At 45.9% G+C, this 23,646-nt stretch overlaps 3 protein-coding genes across 3 annotated transcripts; all 3 read left to right on the plus strand.

The window, feature by feature from the left end:
- Nucleotides 1-14,497: 14,497 nt before the first annotated feature.
- On the plus strand, nucleotides 14,498-14,889 carry CLAFUR5_10195 (uncharacterized protein; the record flags this gene model as incomplete). Its single annotated transcript, XM_047909343.1, has 2 exons — nucleotides 14,498-14,529; nucleotides 14,559-14,889. 2 exons carry the CDS (start codon nucleotides 14,498-14,500, stop codon nucleotides 14,887-14,889), a joined length of 363 nt encoding a protein of 120 aa, XP_047764076.1.
- Nucleotides 14,890-15,844: 955 nt separating this feature from the next.
- CLAFUR5_10196 (Glycine dehydrogenase (decarboxylating), mitochondrial) lies at nucleotides 15,845-19,107 on the plus strand (the record flags this gene model as incomplete). The annotated part of the gene is made up of 2 exons (XM_047909344.1): nucleotides 15,845-18,993; nucleotides 19,047-19,107. 2 exons carry the CDS (start codon nucleotides 15,845-15,847, stop codon nucleotides 19,105-19,107), a joined length of 3,210 nt encoding a protein of 1,069 aa, XP_047764079.1.
- Nucleotides 19,108-20,558: 1,451 nt separating this feature from the next.
- CLAFUR5_10197 (Cell wall acid trehalase) lies at nucleotides 20,559-23,597 on the plus strand (the record flags this gene model as incomplete). Its single annotated transcript, XM_047909345.1, has 1 exon — nucleotides 20,559-23,597. The coding sequence occupies one exon, from the start codon at nucleotides 20,559-20,561 to the stop codon at nucleotides 23,595-23,597; it is 3,039 nt and encodes a 1,012-aa protein (XP_047764078.1).
- Nucleotides 23,598-23,646: the final 49 nt, after the last annotated feature.

A 23,646-nucleotide genomic window follows, 5' to 3' on the forward strand; every position in this document is an offset into this window, starting at 1 on the left:
TAGGGGGCGGACTTCCGGTAGTTACGACTCCTATATACGGCTATTATACGGCCAGTCCTTACCTATAGTAGCTAAGTATAGTCCTTAGGCGAGAGGGCCTACCTATCGAAGGGACTCGTCGCGCCGCTAGCGAAGATCTAAAACTAATGCCTAAGGAAGGTCACCGGGGTATATAAGTCGATACTAATAAGGATACTTAAGTACGAGACCGCTATACCGCTAATCGACCTATATATCTAGGGACTACGGATCTCCTACTTAGGCAAGTCGGCATAGTACCTAGTATAGAAGGTTATCGCTAGTATAGTCGTAAGGGCCCGCGAGTTAGTACTAGGGTATAAGGGCATTCGACCCGGAAACGAGCCGAACTACCGGGTAAGAGACGAATAGCTAGTAATACGATAGGAAGGTAAGAAGTCGTTTATAGAGCAACTATAGAAAGAGAGGTAGAACAACTAGGTTATAGGGTATAGTAGACGCCCTTAGCTAGCGGGACAACCTAAGGAATAGTTAGCTATAAAATCCGCGGTTAAGTACCCCCCGAAGCTTATCTACTACCGCCTTACGAGGGTATAGAGTAGTATAGTAATCTAACTACGAAGCGAACACATCGGCCTCTAGGAGTACCTATTATAGAGGAAGGTTCTAGGATATACGAATACTAGCTACCCCTACGGCTATCGCTCCTAGAACGTACGGTACGTACTCCTCGTCTATCCGAGGTAGGGACTAGGAAGGGGGGAGTAGATAGTAAAGGCGAGGAACCGGACGATTAGGGCACTTCTTAATAACGTTAAGGACCTACGGCGTATTACGAACTAGATACTAGAGAAGGGCTAGCTAGAACAGTACCGCCTAGTAGGAGTAGTATAGGAAGAGAGGATACGGCGTAGCGCGACGAGACTAGCTAGGAGCGGGGGCTAACGGGGTAGTAATATAGACTACGTACGTTTAGAGGGAAAGCTAATCTAGATAAGGAGTAGTTAGGAGCGGGAAGGGTTTTTACCTATTCGGGTTTCCCTTTATATATAACAATAGATATATACCTATATAGACCGGATAGGGTCCTAGAATAGGGGAATAACAAATCTATCTATCTATTAATATCGATAAGTCCGAGTTCTACTAGGAACGTATAAAATATCTAGGCCTTATTATTATACCCTAGGGTATCGAGATAGACCCGGAGAAATTGGAATGTATATAGATCTAGGAAGCACTAACTAATCTTAAGGATGTCTAAGCGTTCCTAGGATTCGCGAACTTCTACCGTAGGTTTATCGAGGCCTTCTCTAGTATTATATCCCTATTAACTAACCTAACAAAGTTAGATAGGCCTAGTAATCATAAGAACCGTAGAATTAACTAGACTAATTATTGCTAGAGGGCATTCGAGGCGTTAAAAGTAGCGTCTAGTAAGGCGGGTATACTAGTATACTATATACCGGGTAGGTAGACCGTCGTCGAGACTAACTCCTTAGACTTTATTAATATAGGTGTACTCTTATAATACGACGAGTAGGGAGTGTTATATCCTATAGCTTTCTATTCGAAGAAGCTAAGCCCCTAGGAGTATAATTACGAGATCTACGATAAGGAACTCCTCGCGATTATTAAAGTATTCGAAGAGTAGCGCCCGGAGCTTACTTACGAAGTAGACGAGGACGGTGATCTAGTCAAAGTGTTTATAGACTATAAGAACCTCGAATGTTTTATAACTACGAAGTAGCTAAATCGCCGATAAGCGCGATAGGTAGAATTTCTATTATAGTACAACTTCTAGATTATATACCGCCTAGGTATATAAGGAACGAAGCTAGATAGCCTAACGAGACGTAGCTAGGACCTTCCGTAGGGAGTGGACGATCCGAGAAATTAGTACTAGTATTAGACATTACTTCTACTAGAGCGATTCCTTAAGATCGACTCTATACGAGCTACTATTAAAGATACGCCCGAAGAAGAAGAGACAACTCCCCTCAATCCTAAAGCAATCGAGTTTATTCTAGAACTAGAACAGGTACTATAAACATAGCTAGCACTAGCTTAGGAAGTATAGACTATAACTGAAGCCGAAGTCGAAGCTAAACTCGAGTACTATATAACGACTACTTACGCCCTAGACTAAGAACTTAAGGCGGTAATTAAGATACTACGGAAAGATAGTACTATCCCTCTACTCTTATAGAAGGCGAAGATATACCCTACGTACTATAAGGTAGATAGTAACATATTATATATACGAAACTAGTACGATAGTTAGAGCCTATAGGTACCCGATAACTAGGCCCTATAGACTCGGCTTATTAGAATAAATTATAACGCTCTAGTAGTAGGATATCTAGGACGAGCTCGAACCTATAAACTCGTAGTACGAGAATTCTATTAGCCTAGCTTAGTAAGATTAGTACGTAGATTTACCGCGAATTGCCGTATATACCGTATAACAAAATTGTAAGGGAGCCGTTCTTAATATAGGGCAAATAATGAAGTTGTTAGATAGGCTATCTAAGAGGAGCACGAGGTATAGAAAGCTAATATATAAGCCGAGGTATACGGGCCGGCCCGTACCGTGTCACGTGCCTGACTACTATTTACTAGACGTCCGCCTAGGCCCGTAATAGAGATCTCTATACTCCTAGCCACCTAGATTATTATAGATAGATAGATTTATTATTCCCCTATTCTAGGACCCTATCCGGTCTATATAGGTATATATCTATTATTATATATAAAGGGAACCCCGAATAGGTAAAAACCCTTCCCGCCCCTAACTACTCCTTATCTAGATTAGCTTTCCCTCTAAACGTACGTAGTCTATATTACTACCCCGTTAGCCCCCGCTCCTAGCTAGTCTCGTCGCGCTACGCCGTATCCTCTCTTCCTATACTACTCCTACTAGGCGGTACTATTGTAGCTAGCCCTTCTCTAGTATCTAGTTCGTAATACACCGTAGGTCCTTAACGTTATTAAGAAGTGCCCTAATCGTCCGGTTCCTCGCCTTTACTATCTACTCCCCCCTTCCTAGTACCTACCTCGGATAGACGAGGAGTACGTACCGTACGTTCTAGGAGCGATAGCCGTAGGGGTAGCTAGTATTCGTATATCCTAGAACCTTCCTCTATAATAGGTACTCCTAGAGGCCGATGTGTTCGCTTCGTAGTTAGATTACTATACTACTCTATACCCTCGTAAGGCGGTAGTAGATAAGCTTCGGGGGGTACTTAACCGCGGATTTTATAGCTAACTATTCCTTAGGTTGTCCCGCTAGCTAAGGGCGTCTACTATACCCTATAACCTAGTTGTTCTACCTCTCTTTCTATAGTTGCTCTATAAACGACTTCTTACCTTCCTATCGTATTACTAGCTATTCGTCTCTTACCCGGTAGTTCGGCTCGTTTCCGGGTCGAATACCCTTATACCCTAGTACTAACTCGCGGGCCCTTACGACTATACTAGCGATAACATTCTATACTAGGTACTATGCCGACTTGCCTAAGTAGGAGGTCCGTAGTCCCTAGATATATAGGTCGATTAGCGGTATAGCGGTCTCGTACTTAAGTATCCTTATTAGTATCGACTTATATACCCCGGTGACCTTCCTTAGGCATTAATTTTAGATCTTCGCTAGCGGCGCGACGAGTCCCTTCGATAGGTAGGCCCTCTTGCCTAAGGACTATACTTAGCTACTATAGGTAAGGACTGGCCGTATAATAGCCGTATATAGGAGTCGTAACTACCGGAAGTCCGCCCCCTATATAGACGTAGTAAGCCTCTAGTATAATACTATATTCTATTTAGCTTTCCGTAATATTACCTATACGTACTTCCTCTACCGTAGCGCCGGGTCTACCTATAGTCCGAGGATCCTAAGGTAATCTACCGGGTTAGTCGTATACCCCTATATCTAGAAAGAAGCTTATATATTATAGAACCGTAGCCGGCGCGTAAAGTGTATCAGATTGTACTTTTCTAGGGCAAACCGAGCCCCGTGCCTCCTAGCCTAGTCCTCGTAGATCTTGTGCTTTTCTTCTAGTAGCCTATAGTTCTCCTTAGTCGAGGAAGACTACGCTAGGATGTTCGTGTCGTCTACGAAGCCGCTCGTAGCGGTGTTCTAGGATTCTAGGGCTAGGAGTAGCGTCGCTATAAAGAAGAGGAACAGAATAGGTACTAGCGTTAAGCCTTACGGGATTCTAGTATAGACTACTTAAAATAGGCTTCTATACTAGCCGACTAGGATCGACGTGCTACGGTTTTAGAGGTAGGACCGTACGAAGTTAATAAGCTACTTAGGGAGTCCTTTCGACCTTAGGATATAGAGTAGCCGCGGGTATAACACGTAGTCGAAGGCTCCCGATATGTCTAGACTAAGTAAGGATACTACCTTACACCTATTCTTATACTAGATATCCTTTACCTAAGAGGTGATAAGTTCTATCGCGGATAGCGTCGATTGCTATAGGCGCGTACCTATCTAGGTGTCCGGGAGTAGGGAGTATTCCTCTACCGCCTCGCAGAGTCTCGTTATAATTATCTTCTTAAGCGCCTTCCTAAGAGTATTAAGGAGCGTAATTAGGCGGTACGACTTTACCTACGTATAGTCTTCCTTTTACGGCTTACGTAGGACTACTATCGTCGATTGTTTAAATGCTATCGGGTAGTATCCGGTCTATAGGTAGGCGTTAAAGATCGCTATAACTACTAGGGCTAGTTGATCTCTACACTTCTTTAGTAGCTCGTTTAGGATCCTATCCGGCCCCGGGGCTTTCTTCGCCGGCAACTTCCTAAGTATAGCGGCAACTTCTCCCTCGGACACCTCCTATTAGACCGCGATACTAGGGGCTAGGGGAGTAGAGCTGTTTATATCGCTTAGATTAGTATCGACTAGGGGCGGGAAGAACTTACTAGCTAGTAGACGCGCCTTAGCCTCGGGGTCGCTAACCGGGCTACTAGGCGATTATAGCGCTAGGATAGAGAAGGAGGGGCCCTATATAGGGTCCTATCGGGCCTATTTTACTAGCTTCTATATCCTTGCTAGCTTGCCGGCGATTTCTTCTACTATAGCCCTCTAGCCGACTGCTTTCTCCCTCCGTATTATAGATTTCTTCTATTAGTATACCTCCCTATATACGTTCTAGGCCTCCTCGCTATAGCTACTCGTCTATACCCGGCGGGCTCTCCTTACTTCTCTTACTACCGTAGTACACTCCGGCGTCTAGTATAGTTTAGACTATATCGTTAGTTAGATAAGCGGAACGTAAAGTAAGGTCGCTTTTCTTATTTCGTCTATTAACCCTTAGACTGCCTCGTCTATCTCGTCTTTACTATTGTATTACTACTACGCGATCTAGACTAGCCTCTTAGAGTTATCGAGGTACGCCTAGATATTAGCCTAGTAGGCCTTTTCCTAGTTTAGCTTAGGGGTTCTCGCTAGTATACGTTATATCTATATCGTAATAGAGGTCCTAACTAGTATATAGTCTAACGACGCCTCGAGTTTATATTCGATCCTATAGTAGGTTACCGTATAGTAGTAGCTATCTAAGATCTAGGAAAGGTCGATCGTGCCTTAGAGTCCCCCTCTCTTCTAGGTACCTAGGTCCTTCGGGGTATTAAGGGCAATTACGTTACTCGCTATCAAGTCGAGTACTTCGTCGGCTATAGGGTACGGCTATATAAGGCTTTTCTAGGCAGGGTAGTATATATTAAAGTCTCCTACTACGATATAGCACCCTTGTCTCTTAAGCGCACTGTCTAGGTGTCTATAGACTCCTAGGTCGCGGCTAGACCTCGAGGCTAGCGGTTATATATATAGGTTATATATCTAGGTACTACCTACGTAGAGGGAGGTAATATCGCCCCCGCCTTCTTCGTCTACGTAGTACACTACCTCCTAGTCGGATTCTAGTATGTCCTTACTAATATAGAAGTACGTACGGGGTCTACCGTCGCCTCGTAGGTATATCGTATAGCCTAGTAACTTATAGGTCGTTAGTCTCTTATAGTACGGGTTAATCTATAGCTCCTAGATTACTAGGACGTAGTAGACGTACGGGTCCGCCTCGTATAGGAAATGGTTCTAGACTATATCCTTACTATAGTTGACGTTATACTAGATAATACTAAGCGTGTCGAGGCTAGTTATCGGTATTAATAATCATTTCCTCTATAGCGTCCTATATCCTACTACCTTATACGTCCTAGTCTACGCCTATCGGCTATATACTAAAGGGGAGCCGGGCCTAGTTAGATTCCCTCGCCGTAGCTAGTAGAGCACGTGGCCTCCCGTACGCCCTAGGTTACGTATCCTTTATATCGTTCTCGGCCCTAGGGCGCTTATACCCGACCGCCGCTAGCTAGTTCCGGTATAGGCTAGCCTTACGGTCGCCGTAGAATCTTAGGGCGACGGTTCTGTTTATAATTACCTTGTTTTTCGCTAGTTTCCGCTATAGGCATTCCGCGCTATACGATAGGTAGTGCCCCGGACAGTTCGCGTACCGTCTCGTAGCCGATATATAGTCCCTAGATATATAGTCTCCTATATAGTTCGAGTAGGCCTACTTGTTTATATACATATAGGTTTGGTGTCTATACTATTAGCATTTAAAGTATTAGAGGACACGAAAGAGTAAGGAGTACTTTTCTACTATCTTGAGGCTATATTGCTAGACTAGGCCTTGTTCTATCGCTAGATCCGCCGCTTTCGCGTCTTATAGCTATACTATTAGCGCCGAGGCCTTCTTGCCTTCTAGCCATTTCCTATAGAGCCAAGTCGCCTTCTGGATTAGAGAGTTAAGAGTGACCGGGTTGTCCTCTTAGAGAGTACGTAGGTAACCTTAGTTAGTTAGGTCGAACTCCTTAGGCATATCGTAGACTAGGATCGTAAATTGCTTCGTTAAGACCTTTGCTAATACTATAACCTTAGATGCCTACTATAGCTATACCTCTAGGTACCTCCTAGTAGTAGTAGAGCTAGTATAGATCTATAGAGTACTATTAGACTATTAGTTCACTACGACCACCCCTAGTTAGTTAATTCGTTAGGCGAGCTCCTTATTCGATAGCTTCGTAACTTCGGCCTAGTCTTCCTTTACTATAATACGGATCGTGACTATATCGTACGTTAGGCGGGGGCCTAGTATTAATACCGCGACCGATACCTAGCTATAGGGGTGTTAGTTCCGGGTGGCCTTACTAATCGCCTAGGACGTCGTCCTTATTTCTTATTACCCTCGGTAATACGACAGTATAAGCGCCGTACGTAGCTAAGTGATTATTACCTATAGAGACCGGTATAGGAGCTAATCGTTAGTTTCTATACTTTTTACGTCCTCTATAAGTTGCTACTAGTTGTCTTAGGGGAGCTTCGCCTATAGAGCCGTAGGCGCCGTTAGTACCGTAGCCTAGGCTACTATTACCTAGGAGTTGCCTAATGTAGCTAGGCACCTCCGCGGCGTTTAGAGCTAAAGAAATAGGGTGAAGAAAACTTTAAGCTATCTAGATTAAATAAGGTAGAACTCCCTCAATTCTAGGGGTAGTGGCCCACTTTATATATCGTTAGAATAGCCTTAATAAGAGCTTTCGAATGTTACGGTTAGTAATACACGTCTTTAGCTCGAGTATCTCGATTAGGCCTGCCGAAGTGTACTACTATACCTATATAGTAACCTAGTACTATCGATATTAATAGTAAGCTCGGTATCTTATAGCTTAATTAATACCTTTTATACGTGTTCGACGTGTTCCTCTAGAGTGCCGCTAAAGATAAGGACGTTATCTAGATATACTAATACAAAGTTATCTAGATGTTCCTATAGAATCTTATTAATATATAACTAAAAGGTTACGAGTCCGTTATAGAGGCCGAACGGTAATATAAGGCATTCGTATATACCGTAACGTATTACGAAAGCTATTAGCTACTCGTACCCTTTCGCGATACGTAACTTATTAAAGGCTACTATAATATCTAGTTTCGTAAAGTACTTCTTTCCGTATATACGGTTAAGCGTTTCCTATATTAATAGAATAGGATAGCGATTCTTAATAGTAATAGCGTTTAGCCTACGGTAGTTAATATATACTCGTAGCCCTCCTCTAGGCTTTCTTACTACTAATACCAATGCCGGTAACTAGCTTGTTTTCTAACCGGGCTTACGTACCTTGCCTTCTAAAGTCTATTTAAGTAACTATTTCTTAACGGCTTTAGTCTCCTTCTCGGCTAGTCCGTATAGCTCTCGATATAGCGGTTCTTAAGGTCTACCGGGTTTAATATAAATCTCGTAGCCGATACCTAGTCGGTAAGGTAGGAGTCCCTCGTAGTCCTTTACTAAGAAAGTATCTATAATGTCGTAGTATATAGGCGGGAGCTTCTCTTTAGGATTGTAGTTAAACTGCTTATTTAAGAACTAATCTAGGTCATTAGCTACTATCGCGCTTAGTTTAAGGCTATTATCGTTATTATCGTTATCCTCGCGCCCCGTAGGCATAATATAGAAGTACTCGGCCCTAGGCCGGTACGCGTACATCTCCTATACGCGCTACGAGACTTCCTAGTAATCTACCTCTTTATCTACCTCTAGAGCGGACATATTTAGCTCCGTCCCTCCGGCTATAAATCCTACTAATTCGCTAGTAAAGGGCTTCAGTCTATATTTCGTTTACTAGGTTCTACCGATATAGTTTAGAGATTATACTATTATCGATGTCTTGTTATATAGATAGTAACCGAAGTAGTAGTTAGATCTAAACGCTACCTCGCTAGTTTCCTAGAAGATGTTCGAGTTATACGCGGAGAGCTACGGTAGTCTAAAGACGATATCGTATTCGAGGTCGGTAACGTAGTATAGTATTTACTCGTAATAACCGCCGATAACTACGTCTATAAGGGCTATATATATATATATAATCTGACGCGCTATAGCCGATCTATCTCCTAGTATTAATCGTCTGTTCTTCGTTAAAGGGATTAAGGGGGTTATATATTTACGTATAAATTTCTAATTAAGAAAGAGAGAGGTAGAGGCAGAATCTATAAGGCCGCGAGCCTTTTTATATTGTATTATTACGGGTAATACTATATAAGGGTGTATAGCTAGTTATTATTTATCTAGTATAAATACCGATATCTTAAGCTCCTTACTATAGTCCGTCTCTTATATTCTATATCTCTTAATCTTATACTCTTTCTATCTTAGAAAGTTCGGTTACTAACCGCTATCTACTACGCTTAGGTAGCGGTCGTGCCATTTCCCTATTACTATAGTTCGGTAGTAAGGGAGCTAAGGTTCGGGTTGTTTCGTAGGCGTAGAGGGCGGTAGTCGCCGTCGTAACTATATATCGGGCATTCGGGGTTCGTTAATATATACGAGCCTATACGGTAGCGGTAGTACTTACCCTACTTCTTAAGGTCCTCCCGCTACTTACGGTTTAATAAAGGTAGGGTCTATAAGTAAACCGGTAGGTCCTTCTTCTTCTTCGTACCTACGTATTATAGTAGTCGCTAGACAATTATAGCGGTCGTACTAGTAGCTACGGCGCCTACGGTATTACTACCGCCCTATACGCCGTTATTGTTCGAATTAGGGTTACTACGTAGGCGCTCCTTCTATAGATATAGTCGGTCGGTCTCGTAGAAGCTCTTATCTAGTACCGTACATTTCTTCATAACATCCTATATATTATATAAGCGTCTATCTACTTCCCTATTACCGAAAGTCTTAATAAAGTACTTACGGTTTAGGCGGTTACGAAATAGCATTAGCTTAGTCTCGTCGGTCTACTCTATCTAAGTACGTAGCTTCGAGTAGCGAGCGTAGAAGGTAATAATAGTCTCGCCCTACTCCTACTTATAGGTAGCGATATTAACTATAGCCTTAGTTCCTTCGTTACGAGTACCGTACTAGCGCGTTATCTAATCTAGTAGTTCTTTACTAGTCTTAAACTCGTTAAATGATTGTTATCTAGGCATAGGGATCCTCGGCTTAATACTTCTCTAAGGGTCACCCTAAATCTATCTATATATAAAACGTAGGCCGTCTACCTCGGAGCGGGAAGTAGTTATAGTTAGCTTAAGAAGTACGCTACTATACTAACTATCGAAGTTAGGGTCGTTATCGTTCTTAAAGTACTTCGGGTTAGGCACGCCCTTACTAACCTCGATACCGCGTATTAGAGTACGGTTAATAGTAAATAGGCGTTCTAAAAGTTCGGTTAGGGGAGTCTATATACGGGTATTACGCGCTCGAGAGTCGCGACCGTTATTGTTACTAGGTCGTAGACGGTTTCTATTACGTCCTCGGTTATTATTACTATTACCGTTATTATTGTCACTACCGCCTCCGCCGCTACCGCCTCTACTAGTAGCTTTACGATACTTACGTATTAGCTACTCGAGTGAAGTCTCGCGCGGAGGTGAATAGGAGGGTCGGTAACTAGAGCGGCCTCTATTCTATATAGTGTCTTTAGTAGCTTAGAGTCGAGTCTTCAGATCGTTAACCTCCTTCTATAGAGCCTAGTTCTTAGCTTTGGCATCCTTTACCTTCTTCTTCTCCTCTTACAACTTTGCTAGGTTATAATCCTTCTTACTCTTTAGGTCTACGGCTATCTTCTATATTATAGCCTCCTCGCTTCGTAGTATCTTATAGATACGGTTATACTCGGTATATAGCGTAGTATACTAGGTGTTCTAGAGGTTATTAGCTCGCTCTATTATATCGAGTTGTCTACCTTTAGTGATCGCTTTTTTTACTACCTATAGTACGAAGTCGTAGGTAGTCTTTGGGTACTAGGATACGAGGGTCGTAAGTTTGTCTAGTATAACATTCTAGTATTCGGATACGAGAATATGCTCTACCTCGTCGAGTAATAGGTACACCTCGTCTAGGTTACCGCCTAGGTTCTCTTCGAGCTTGAACTCGAACAGTTCTATAAAGTTAATCTTACTACCTTCTTCTCGCTCGAAGGCTTTCTAGTAAGCTTTATTAATTTCCTATTATAGCGCGACACCGGTGTCTACTATAACCCGCCGGTTATCGTCCTATATCTAACTCCGAGGAAAAGAGGAGAGGTCGGGGAAAAGAGATATACGCTACTTACCTTTGCCCTTAGGCTTTAGTAGCGGTAGTATACCGCCGTTTATCTATAAAGTTATATTATCTAGGTTTAGGGAAGGCGTAATAATGCCTGTTTCCTAACTGTCTACGAGCGCGCGACTACCTACTCATAATGTCGCCGCGTTACGTTCTCTAGGTATTTACGCGCTATACGCCTTACTGTATTCTATATTCTAATACAACTCTACGCGTTCTTTGAGTTCTATAGTTCTATCTATTCCTATTATTACGCGTCCCTTACCTAGATCCGCGATCTAGGTAGGGTAGTAGAATAAACTATAAGGGCGCGCGTACTATAGGGTCCAAATAAGAGAGTTATTATTCTCCGAAGCTACGAAAGAGGAGCGCGAGGCGCGGCGAAGTTATAAAGTAAAGCTAAGCCGCGCTAACCCGATACGGAAGGTCCGCGGTTCACCCGGGCTAACGTAGCTATAGTAAGGGGTCGCGGACTGCCCGTAATACTATAGAAGCTATTATATATAAGCAAGAGATCCTAATTCTAAAATCCTATAAGGATGCTATAAATGATAAGAAATAGGGACATCTTTAGAAGGAAGCAATCTAAAAGGAACTAGATACTCTATAGAGTAATAACACCTAGAAAAATTCTGTTCTACTAAAAGGAGCAAATCTAGTTATATTAAGATAGGTCATTAATATTAAGAGAAGCATTAGTAGAGCTATTAAAAAGTTCAAGGCTAGACTAGTAATAAGGGGCTTCTTATAGAAGTTTAGTATTGACTTTATAGAGACATTTATACCTATAGTAAGATAGGACACCCTTAGGGTGTTTATAGCTATTATATATAAGAAGGATCTTCATCTTTACTAAGTAGATATAAACAATATATTTATAGAAAGTACTCTCTATAAAGACATCTTTATGTTACTACTACTAGGAGTTAAGCTTCTACTAAACATAGTGTTCAAAATCCTTAAAACCTTATATAGACTTAGGTAAGTAGCTAGAGATTGTAATCAATTCTATATATTGAAGCTTAGAGAGATTGGATTTATATAGTTAGAAGTGGATCTATATATACTTATCTATAAGAAGAGGGAGATCAAAATCCTTATATATATAGATAACATTCTAATTACTATACTAAAGTTAATAGATGTTCTCTAGTTTAAAAGAGAACTTGGCAAGATCTTCAAGATCAAAGATCTAGGTAAACCTAAAAAGATCCTTAGTATAAGAGTTATAAGAGATAGGAAGAGAGGAATCCTAAAACTTGACTAAGAACACTTTGTTAAGGACAGCCTAGCTAAGATAGGAATGAACTATAAGAAGGCAGCACCTATATACTTACCTATAGACAGCTATAAGGCCCTTAAACCTTTAAGCTATATAGATAAGAGGTATAACAAGGCAGAGTACTAGAGTATTAATAGTAATTAGATATAGCTAGTAACAATTACAAGGCTAGACATTGCTTTTGCCCTAGGAAGGATAAGCTCATTTGTGAGTGACCTATCCACCTACTACATAAAGGCTTTGAAGAAGATTACTAGGTACCTAAGATTATACCCTGATCTAGGACTTTAGTTCTCAAAGTCTAGAAAAGGACACCTTATTAGATACTGTGATTCTAATTATATAATAGATAAAGCAGACAGAGTCTTAATCCTTAGGTATGTCTTCTTCCTCTATAGGACACTAGTTTCTTAGATGAGCAAGAAGCAAAAGTCTGTAGCAACATCTATAATAGAGGCTAAATATATAGCTATAAATATATATACGAAGTAGTCCTAATTCCTAGCTTTACTACTAAGAGAAATGGATTGTCTAGAGTTAGTAGGAGACTGTTTATATTAACTAAGAATCACTAGAAACCAGGAGACTATATCAAATTTGAGACTAGTCTAATTAAGAGGTAACAATCAAGCTGCTCTTACCCTAGTAAAAGATATATATATTTATAACAAGTCGAAGTACATTAACATTGCCTATAACGCTATTAGGAAACTTTAGTAGAGGAGGCTTATTGCTATTAAGTACACCCTAACCTCTAAGATAGTTATAGACGGGTTTATAAAACCAAAGACTAGTCTATACTTCTAGAGGTTTATAAGCTAGCTTAACCTATTATAAAAAGGTCTAAGTACTATTAATAGGAAGTGAGTAGACTATAGCCTCCTATACGAGATAAGTAGGAGTGTTAAGATATAGCATCTTAAAGGGAGTCAATAATTAGGAAGTGATCTAGTAGCCTAAGGTATCTATAATAACTTAGCTTATAGGGAGATACCTTCTCTCCCCTTTAGCTTAGATAGACATCTAACACAATTAACACATTAGTTCCTAATATATTGCTATATACTCGTACTATTAGTTAGTTAAAGATTGATCTCTTACTCTACTCCGCTACTATTAATCCGTAGCTATTCAATATACCGTTAGACTATTAGTTTACTACGACTACCCCTAGTTAATTAATTCGCTAGGCGAGCTCCTTGTTCGATAGCTTCGTAACTTCGGCCTAGTCTTCCTATACTACAATACGGATCGTAACTATATTATATATTAGGCGGGGGCCTAGTATCGATACCGCGACCGATACCTAGCTATAGAGGTATTAATTCCGGGTGGCCTTATTAATTATCTAAGACGTCGTCCTTATTTCTTATTACCCTTAGTAATATAATAGTACTAGCGCCGTACGTAGCTAAGTAATCATTACCTAGAGAGACCGGTATAGGAGCTAATCGTTAGTTTCTACACTTTTTACGTCCTCTATAAGTTACTACTAGTTATCTTAGGGGAGCTTCGCCTATAGAGCCGTAGGCGTCGGTAGTACCGTAGCCTACGTATCTTCTATTATGTTTTATAGTGCAGTAGAGCCTAGCGTAGTTAGGTACGTATACCTTACGAGCATTTTAATACTTACGAGACTACGTTTAGCCTAGGCTACTATTACCTAGGAGTTACCTAATATAGCTAGGTACCTCCGCGGCGTTTAGAGCTAAAGAAATAGGGTGAAGAGAACTTCGACTTATTTATATAGAACTATATACTTATAATTTAGAAAATATATCTTAATGTCGCTATCGTCGCGTATAGAGTAATTAGATATCGTAAGCTATTATAGTACAAAATAGGTATACGTCTACGTAGCGATAGCGCTTTTCGCGACTTACGCCCTTAGACCACCTGCGCTTTAGTAGCCTATACTTGTTCCTATTGGGCAACGAAGCGAGCTTGCGTCAGGGGTTCTGATAGGCTGAGATTAGAATTGGGTGAACTGCATTCACTCACGCTTGCACACCCCACGCTCCAAGCAACAAAATTATTCATGAGCTCGCCAACTTTTGCCACTCTTTTGTCGTAGACACACCACCGACAACCACCAAGCTGTGTTTACCACCAACACAACATCAAGATGGCTGACAAGCGCGCCGCAAAGCGCAAGCGGTAAGTCACCACGTCTCTTCCTCGGTGAGATGTGACACTGACATATCTTGCATCTACTCGGGCAAGACTATTACCATCCGTGTCGGTGCGGAGAACGATGATGTTGAGGTCGAAGAGCTCTCATGCCACAAGCCACTACTCGAGGAAGGCTCCCCTTTCTTCCGCGCGGCACTCGACAAACAGTGGCGCGAGGGCCAGAACGTCGAGATCGGTCTACCAGAAGATGAACCAGACATGGTCGCAGCATACATCAGCTGGCTCTACGATGGCGAGATCGACCCACCAAGCTCCTTTGACGCAGAAGAAGACATTACATACCCGTACCTCGCGAAGCTCTACGTCTTTGGCGAGAAGGTGTAGAACGACACTTTCTGCAATGCCGTGATGGACGCCATGATCACCGCCAACAACAAGGTCGATTGTCGTGGCGAATACGGCGGCCCATGCGAGACTGCGGTGAACATCATGTACAATGGAACTCCGAGCGGCTCACCAGGTCGCCAGATCCTCGCTGAGATTTCGTAAGGTGTGAATGACGGCTATTGGGATTCCCAAAGACTCGGCAATCAACCAGACTTCGCAGAAGCGCTGATCGTGGTACTTCAGAGGCATTGCAAGAGTTTCGAGCATCAGTCGCTTGTGACGCAACGGACCAAATGGCACAAGGGGGGGAAATCATCGTAGGCGAAGTTGGCAGGGTTGCAATGGCTGCAAGGACAGACTGGAGGCGCCAAGTTTGGATACTGCTTGGTCCAGGCGTGCAGAGCGAACAGTATGATGTGAAGTGAAAGGACGAGAGACGGTGAAGTGGGGCCGCAAAGTCAAGCCTGAAGTGGAGAAAGGTTACTGTACAGGCTACAGCGGCGGGCGAAACGGGTCAAACGACGGGGAGCTTCAGCAAGGTTCTCCACGTGGGTCTTCACGATGTGACCCGATATAGTAATGACAGCAACCACAACCGTTGTGCTCGGGTTGTGCAGCCGAAGAGACGGATAGTTTCCCGTCAGCAAGCAGAAGGAGAGGGCAGATGACAGCTTGATATATTCCAGGTTCTTGGCGGATCGCGTTCGGCAAGCGTACTGTATCTAGAAACGCTCGCCGCTCGCCGCTCGCCGCAGCTACCGACCCGATCCCACCCTGGTGCTTTGCCTTATCTAAGCCCGTTGATAGGCGGTCATTATTATCGGTGAATTCTTCTTTGCTTGGTGCGCGACAAAGGACAATTTTGCAGCGCAGAAAGTCAAGCAGAAAGGACAATCACATCTCAAGCACAGCATCACACTCACCACCAAAGCGTTGAGCTAGCGGGCACAAAATGTCTGCATCTGCAGCAGCGCTGCGGCTTCGTGCCCAGTGGCTTGCAACACGACGTCCACTGTCGACCCGCTGTCTTGTACTCAACAAGCCACCACATCGTCCAGCCGTAGCACAGGCTCGCCTCGCAGCACTGCAGACACGAACGACTCACGGCACAGTCCGCAGCTTCTACTCCAGCTCCACCGAAAGCACCACTTCAGCCGACCCGAAACACGACGACAGCAACAATGCCTCCATCTTCGCCCCGCTCGATACCTTTCCTCGCCGACACATTGGCCCTACCGCTGAGTCGGCGGAGGAGATGTTGCAAGCCCTCGATCCGCCTGCAAAGAGCTTGGATGACTTTGTACAATCAGTCTTGCCGCCATCGATCCTGTCGAAGAAGAACTTGAGCGTAGAGGGGCCAGTGCCTGAGTCAGGATCTGTCCCAACCAGCGAAGGCGGCTACTCTGAAAGCCAGCTTCTGGCAAGATTGAGGGAGATTGCCAGCGAGAACAAGGTCTACAAGAACTACATTGGCTGTGGATATGCGGGAACGAGAGTGCCAGAGGTCATCAAGCGCAACATCCTTGAGAATCCAGCTTGGTATACAAGCTACACACCATACCAGCCTGAGATCAGTCAAGGGCGATTGGAGTCATTGCTGAACTTCCAGACTATGGTGACAGATCTTACTGGTCTCGCCATTGCCAATGCGTCGCTCCTTGATGAGCCCACTGCAGCTGCTGAGGCCATGACTCTGGCTGTAAACTCTCTACCTATTGCTCGTCAGAAGCGAGCTAAGAAGGTCTGGCTCGTATCGCATCTCTGCCACCCACAGACGATTGCTGTGCTTGAGAGCCGTGCCCAAGGTTTCAACGTCACCATCGAGGTCGCAGACATTCTCGCAGATAACAGCAAGAAGCTCGATGAGATCGGCCAAGACCTGATTGGTGTGCAAGTTCAGTACCCGGACACCCTTGGTGGTGTAGAGGACTACAGAGGACTGGCCGACAAGGTGCACAAGCTGCAGGGTACATTCGCCGTTGGCACAGATTTGCTCGCTCTAACACTGCTTACTCCTCCCGGCGAATTTGGAGCTGATGTCGCGTTCGGTAACGCTCAGCGATTCGGCGTACCGTTTGGTTTTGGTGGACCTCATGCCGCATTCTTCGCTGTGAGCGATAAGTACAAGCGTAAGATTCCAGGTCGCTTGATCGGTTTGTCGAAGGATCGTCTTGGTGATAATGCAGCTCGTCTTGCTCTGCAGACTCGGGAGCAGCACATTCGACGTGAAAAGGCCACCAGCAATGTGTGCACTGCCCAAGCTCTTCTCGCCAACATGAGCGCAATGTACGCCATCTACCATGGTCCAGCCGGATTGAAGAGGATTGCAGAGAAGGTCGCAAAGATGACTCAAGTGCTTGCGAACGGTCTGGTAGAAGCTGGTCTAGAGGTCAGGCCTGGTGTTGCATTCGACACCGTCATCATCAAGAAGCATGATGCACCCGGTTTCGCCAGCAAGACCGTGCAGAACTTTTTGACGAACTTCCGTGTCATCGACAACGACCACATTGGCATCACAATCGACGAGACTGTTGGCAAAAAGCAAATCGAGGAGATCTTCCGCGCTTTCACCACGGACCCAGTCGATGTCGATGCACTCGCGCAAGGTGTTGAAGCTACTGGCGGTGTACCTGACTTCTTCAAGCGCACGTCGACCTACCTCGAGCACCCAGTCTTCAACTCGTACCACTCTGAGACCGAGATCCTGCGATACATGCATCACTTGCAGTCAAAGGACTTGTCTCTCGTGCATTCCATGATCCCGCTTGGATCATGCACCATGAAGCTTAACGCCACCACCGAGATGGTACCAATCTCTTGGCCAGAGTTTGCCAACATTCATCCTTTTGCTCCAGCCGACCAAGCCCAGGGGTACAGGAAGATGATCCAAGAGCTCGAGGACGACTTGGCCGAGATCACTGGTTTCCACTCCGTCTCGTTGCAGCCAAACTCTGGTGCTCAAGGTGAATTCGCTGGTCTTCGCGTCATCAAGAAGTACCTCGAACAGCAGTCTGGCGGCAAAAAGCGTGACATTTGCCTCATACCTGTGTCAGCTCATGGCACTAACCCTGCTTCGGCCGCTATGGTAGGCATGCGTGTTGTGACGATCAAGTGCGACCCTAAGACTGGCAATCTCGACATTCAGGACCTCGAAGCAAAGTGCAAGAAGTACAAGGATGAGCTTGGTGCTATCATGGTAACATATCCATCCACATTCGGTGTGTTCGAGCCAGAAGTCAAGAAGGTTTGCGATCTTGTGCATCAATACGGCGGACAGGTCTACATGGATGGTGCAAACATGAACGCTCAGATTGGCCTTACCTCTCCAGGAACGATCGGTGCTGATGTGTGCCATCTGAACCTACACAAGACGTTCTGCATTCCACATGGTGGAGGTGGACCTGGTGTTGGACCTATCGGTGTTGCTGAGCACCTTGCGCCATACTTGCCAGGCCACCCGCTGGTTGCAGATGTTGGTGGTGAGAAGGCTATCGCACCTATCTCCGCCGCTCCTTGGGGATCTGCCAGCATTCTGCCCATCAGCTGGGCATACATCAAGATGATGGGTGCTCGAGGACTTACACATGCCACGAAGATCACACTCCTCAACGCCAACTACATTCAATCTCGACTGAAGCCTCACTACGACATCCTCTACACCAACGAGAATGGCCGCTGTGCCCACGAATTCATCCTCGACACTCGCAAGTTCGTCGACACAGCTGGCATCCAAGTCATCGACATCGCCAAACGTCTGCAGGACTACGGATTTCACTCCCCTACCATGTCATGGCCCGTCGCCAACACTCTCATGATCGAGCCGACTGAATCCGAATCGAAGAACGAGCTCGATCGCTTCTGCGATGCTCTCATCTCCATCCGCGAGGAAATCGCAGAGATCGAGCAAGGAAAGCAACCACGTCATGGGAATGTTTTGACCAATGCTCCGCACACCATGAAGGATCTTATCACATCGGAATGGGATCGACCATATAGCAGAGCCAAGGCGGCTTACCCACTGGAGTGGCTGGAGGAGAAGAAGTTCTGGCCGAGTGTCACCAGGTTGGATGATGCTTATGGTGATATGAACTTGTTCTGCAGGTAAGATAGCCTGTATACGGCCCAATCTGGACATGTACTGACACTATTCGCAGCTGCGCCCCAGTCGAAACCGTCGAGGGCATGACCGGCGTCGACGCTCCAATGCCTACCTAGAAATATACAGTCCTCACGGACAGCCATATCGTCAAGTCTCAACGAACTGACGACACCACCTTTTGACGATTCAACATGATCACAGCGTTCAAGCGAAGGCGTTCCTGCTTTATGTGGCGCGATAGGATCGTTTCATTAAACATGAACGATCCCGGCGGAAACACGAATGGAGTTTCAACATATGGAGATGGGAAAGGCAAAATTCTGCAATGTTTTAGACTATACCCTGTCGCGAGGTGCGACGTAATGGAACGAATGCATGAGCCGGCATCACGATTGTGGTGTTTGGTGCACACCAAAAACTTTGCTCTCCGACCTTTCTTTTTACCACAGTACAACAGCATGTGAACTTCTTGGCATCATCCAAACACAACCCAGTCATCTCGGCGGGATTGCCGGGCTGCCACCGTGTCTGGATACCCTTCAAGCCTTTGCCAGACAGATTTCGCAATTGCTCACCATCTTGCACAGAGGGTGTTGGCCATGTACAAGCATGCTCGTGTGCGACTTGCCAAGGTCACGAAAACGAGGTCGCTCGGAACGTCAAACGTCGATGTAGGAACCGACAAGCGTCGAGAAAGTACATAAGCACCTGTACAGTAACGTTCAACGTAGCCCTCAGAAAATTAGACTTGAGAGCACCAAGGGCTGAAACCTCATAGCGATGTTGCTGTCATCATCCCATATGATTACCTGGCTACTACCCTAACACTAGATGACTAAGACTGGCAGACGCCGTCAATATCCGATCGCTCGTGGCTCTGCGGATATGCTGCGATCTCTTCCACTCTGTCATCCTATGTAGGATCCAAATAGCAATGCCGTCGATACGAGGTCTCGTTTCTTCATGTCTTAGCGTCTGGTTCAACTTCCTTGTTCAGACTAGCTGCGGGGAACAAACAGGGGCCGGACATGGGGAAACGTCATCGACCAGGCTCATGGTTCGTGGTTCGTGGCACAACGTGCCGACTGGGATGATGCTCGCCAACGAAGGAACATCTCATGCGATGAACGGCCCGAATGTTCGAGAGCTGAAGTCTTTCTTACATCACTTCTTCGCCTTCGTCTTATTCAACTTGTAGTGTTGAGCAGAAGTGGGAGTTGCTATTAGATGCTGACCCCGGAATAGAGAAGGTATCACTGGCGAGGTGAGTTGCACAAGCTCTTTCTGGCGCAAAGTCAAGAAGTGTTACCAAGGCCTTGGGATGCCTGAGATGGCGAAGAAATAAGCACAAACAAAGTCTACTGTATGGAACAGTGTTTGGCTGGAACAGCAATACACTAAAGCATGACTGCTCAGAAGACCTTATCGCCATGCTCTGCCCCTCAAGCTATTAGCACGAAGAAGCAGGACCAAGATTGACCACAGTCACAATGCCTTCTCCAGCAGCTCAGCTCACGAATTGCGCACCGGCGAACACATGTACTAACCATCACAATGCCCAGAAACCATGCTCCTCGGCACCCTCGCGCTCTTGGCGCTCGCCAGCACCATCACAGCCACAATCTACAACACCCGCTTCAACGGCACAACCTGGGACGACTCGAAATGGATCCTAAAGACTACCCACCTCGATCAAGGTCACTACCAATCCCGCATGTCCCTCGCCAATGGCTACCTGGGCATCAATCTCGCTGCAATCGGTCCCTTCTTCGACTATGATGACCCCGTAGGCAGTGATAATATCAATGGCTGGCCGCTTTTCGATAGAAGACAGAGTTTCGCGACGATTGCGGGATTTTGGGATTCGCAGCCGACGACGAATGGGACGAATTTCGAGTGGTTGAATCAGTATGGGGGCGAGAGTGTTATTTCTGGTGTTCCGCATTGGGCGGGGTTGCATGTGAAAGTTGGGGATCAATTGCTGGACGCGAAAGTGCCGGCTGAGCAGATCGCAAATTTCAGCTCGAGCCTGGATATGAGGAATTCGGTGATGAGATGGGAGTATATTTGGACTCCGAATGGTGGAGAGGCGATTGAAGTGAAGTATGAGATGTTTGTGCATAAGTTGTATGTCAATCAGGCTGTGGTGAGGGCGGAGTTGAAGGCGGAGAGAGATGTGAATGTTACCGTGATTGATCTGCTGGATGGGGATTGTGCGGTGAGGAGTACTTTCGTGGAGAAGGATTACCTTGCGACTTGGCCGATGATTTATTCAGCTGTCAGACCGGATGGGATCAGGCATTCTACCGCGTATATCTACTCATCGCTTGTGGGAGATGACTCCTGCGACCTTGAGGCGAGGCAGAGGGTTGATGATCCGAGCCTGACTGGCAACAGCTCGAGCATTGCTCAGTCCGTGACTGTGGCTTTGTCAGCTGGAAAGACTTCGACGGTCACGAAGTATGTTGGTGGAGCATCTGGAGATGCGTTTGAGGATCCACAGGAAGTGGCTTTGAATGCTTCGTGGGCCGGAGTGAATGTCGGCTTCGAAAAGTTGCTCAAGACCCATGTCGAGGAGTGGAAGACGATCATGCCAGAAGACAGCGTTGAAAACTTTCGCGATGAGGCTGGAGCTCTTCCGCACGACGAGAATGTACAGGAGCTGGCCATCACAGCTGTGACCAACCCATTTCAGCTTCTACAAAACACCGTCGGCGACAATGCTAGGTTAGCTGCTGCGAACATCACCAAACTGCAATCAAACAGTATCAGCGTTTGCGGACTTGGCAGCTCATGCTATGCAGGTCTCGTGTTCTGGGACACAGAAGTCTGGATGCAGCCGGGTCTCGTAGTCTCCTTCCCCCAGGCCTCTCGACAAATTGCACAGTACCGGGTCGACAGAGAGCGCCAAGCGCATGAGAACATTCTAACAGCTTATCAGTCCAGTCAAAATGAGACTGGCAAGTTCTCACCCGAAGGTGCTGTCTACTCCTGGACTTCTGGGCGATTTGGTAATTGTACTGGCACGGGACCATGCTTCGACTACCAGTATCACCTTAATGGTGACATTGGCCTTGAGTTCTACAATTACTGGTCAGTTACTGGAGACACTGACTACTTCCGCGAGGAGCTGTTCCCGATTTACGAGTCCTTTGCGCAGCTGTATGCTGACCTCGTCACATATAACGATACAACAGGACTGTATGATCTTTACAACGCCACTGACCCGGACGAGTACGCCAACTTCCAGAACAACGTTGGCTATACGATGGCCCTGATGGCTAGCCACATCAACAACACGAACGAGATTCGCGAACGCTTCGGGATGGAAGCGAACGAGACTTGGGCGAAAATTTCGTCCCTGATCACGATCCCAGTCGATAACGATGCGAATCTGATCCTCGAGTACGCTACACAGAATGGTAGTATCACTGTGAAGCAAGCCGATATCGTTCTCATCGATGACTTCCTCCAATGGCCGAATCCATACACCCTCAGCAATCTGGACTACTATGCCGCTGCTCAGTCGCCTGATGGACCGGCTATGACGTATGGTGTCTTTAGCATTGTCGCCAATCGTGAGAGTCCTTCTGGGTGCGCTGGATATACCTACGACCTGTATGGGTCAGCACCGTATACCCGAGGACCATGGTTCCAGTTTAGCGAACAGATTATCGATGACTGGTCTCTGAACGGCGGCACCCACCCAGCGTTCCCATTCTTGACTGGTGTTGGTGGTGCAAATCGTGTCGCAGTCTTTGGCTACCTTGGTCTGCGACTCAACCCAGACACTCTCGACGTGGACCCTTTCCTCCCTCCCCAGATCCCACAGCTATCATACAGAACGATCTACTGGCAAGGCTGGCCGATCAAGGCATACTCAAACCAAACACATACTTCCCTAACTCGTACTGGCGATCCACTCACTCAAGCCAACAGCACCTTTGCCACAGCGGCGATACCGGTAATTCAGGGCATCACCGGAACGAATCACTTCCAGCTACGACCTAACAGCACTATCACGCTCGAGAACCGCCAGATCGGCGACATCAAGACCATACCCGGTAACCTCGCCCAATGTCGACCAGTATCTTCCGAAGCAGACTACGAACCCGGCCAGTTCCCCCTCAGCGCAGTCGACGGCTCAGTCAGCACAAAATGGCAGCCGACCCTTTCCAACACGACCGCGACCCTGACCGTCGAACTCCCACAACCCTTCGTCCCCATCACTTCTCTTCGCTTCGATTGGGCTCAAGCACCACCGTCATCCTTCCGCGTAACCTTCCACAACCTCTCCGATACCTCCGCCGTCCCGCCGCTGGAAGTCACGAGTCAGCAGAATGTGGAGATCAGTGATCCGTACAATGCGGAGACTGCGTTCTTGATCAGGCCGTATATGTCGAACACGACTAACGTTACGCTAGACACGCCGGCGTGGAGCGCGAGGTTCGCCACGTTAGAGATCAAAGGGAATAGAGGGACGGAGGGGACGAGTGATGAGGCGAATGGAACTGGGGCTACGGTGGCGGAGTGGGCGGTCGTTGCGGCGGGGACGGGGGAGGATTTGGCGAGACGGAGCAGGAGGGCTTGGTTGGGGTGGGCTTGAGGGCGAGGGCGAGGCTCGTGATGGGTTCCGGTAATGTGCAACTATCACT

The sequence above is a fragment of the Fulvia fulva genome, chromosome 7 (assembly GCF_020509005.1).
Source record: "Fulvia fulva chromosome 7, complete sequence".
Taxonomy (NCBI): Eukaryota; Fungi; Ascomycota; class Dothideomycetes; order Mycosphaerellales; family Mycosphaerellaceae; genus Fulvia; species Fulvia fulva.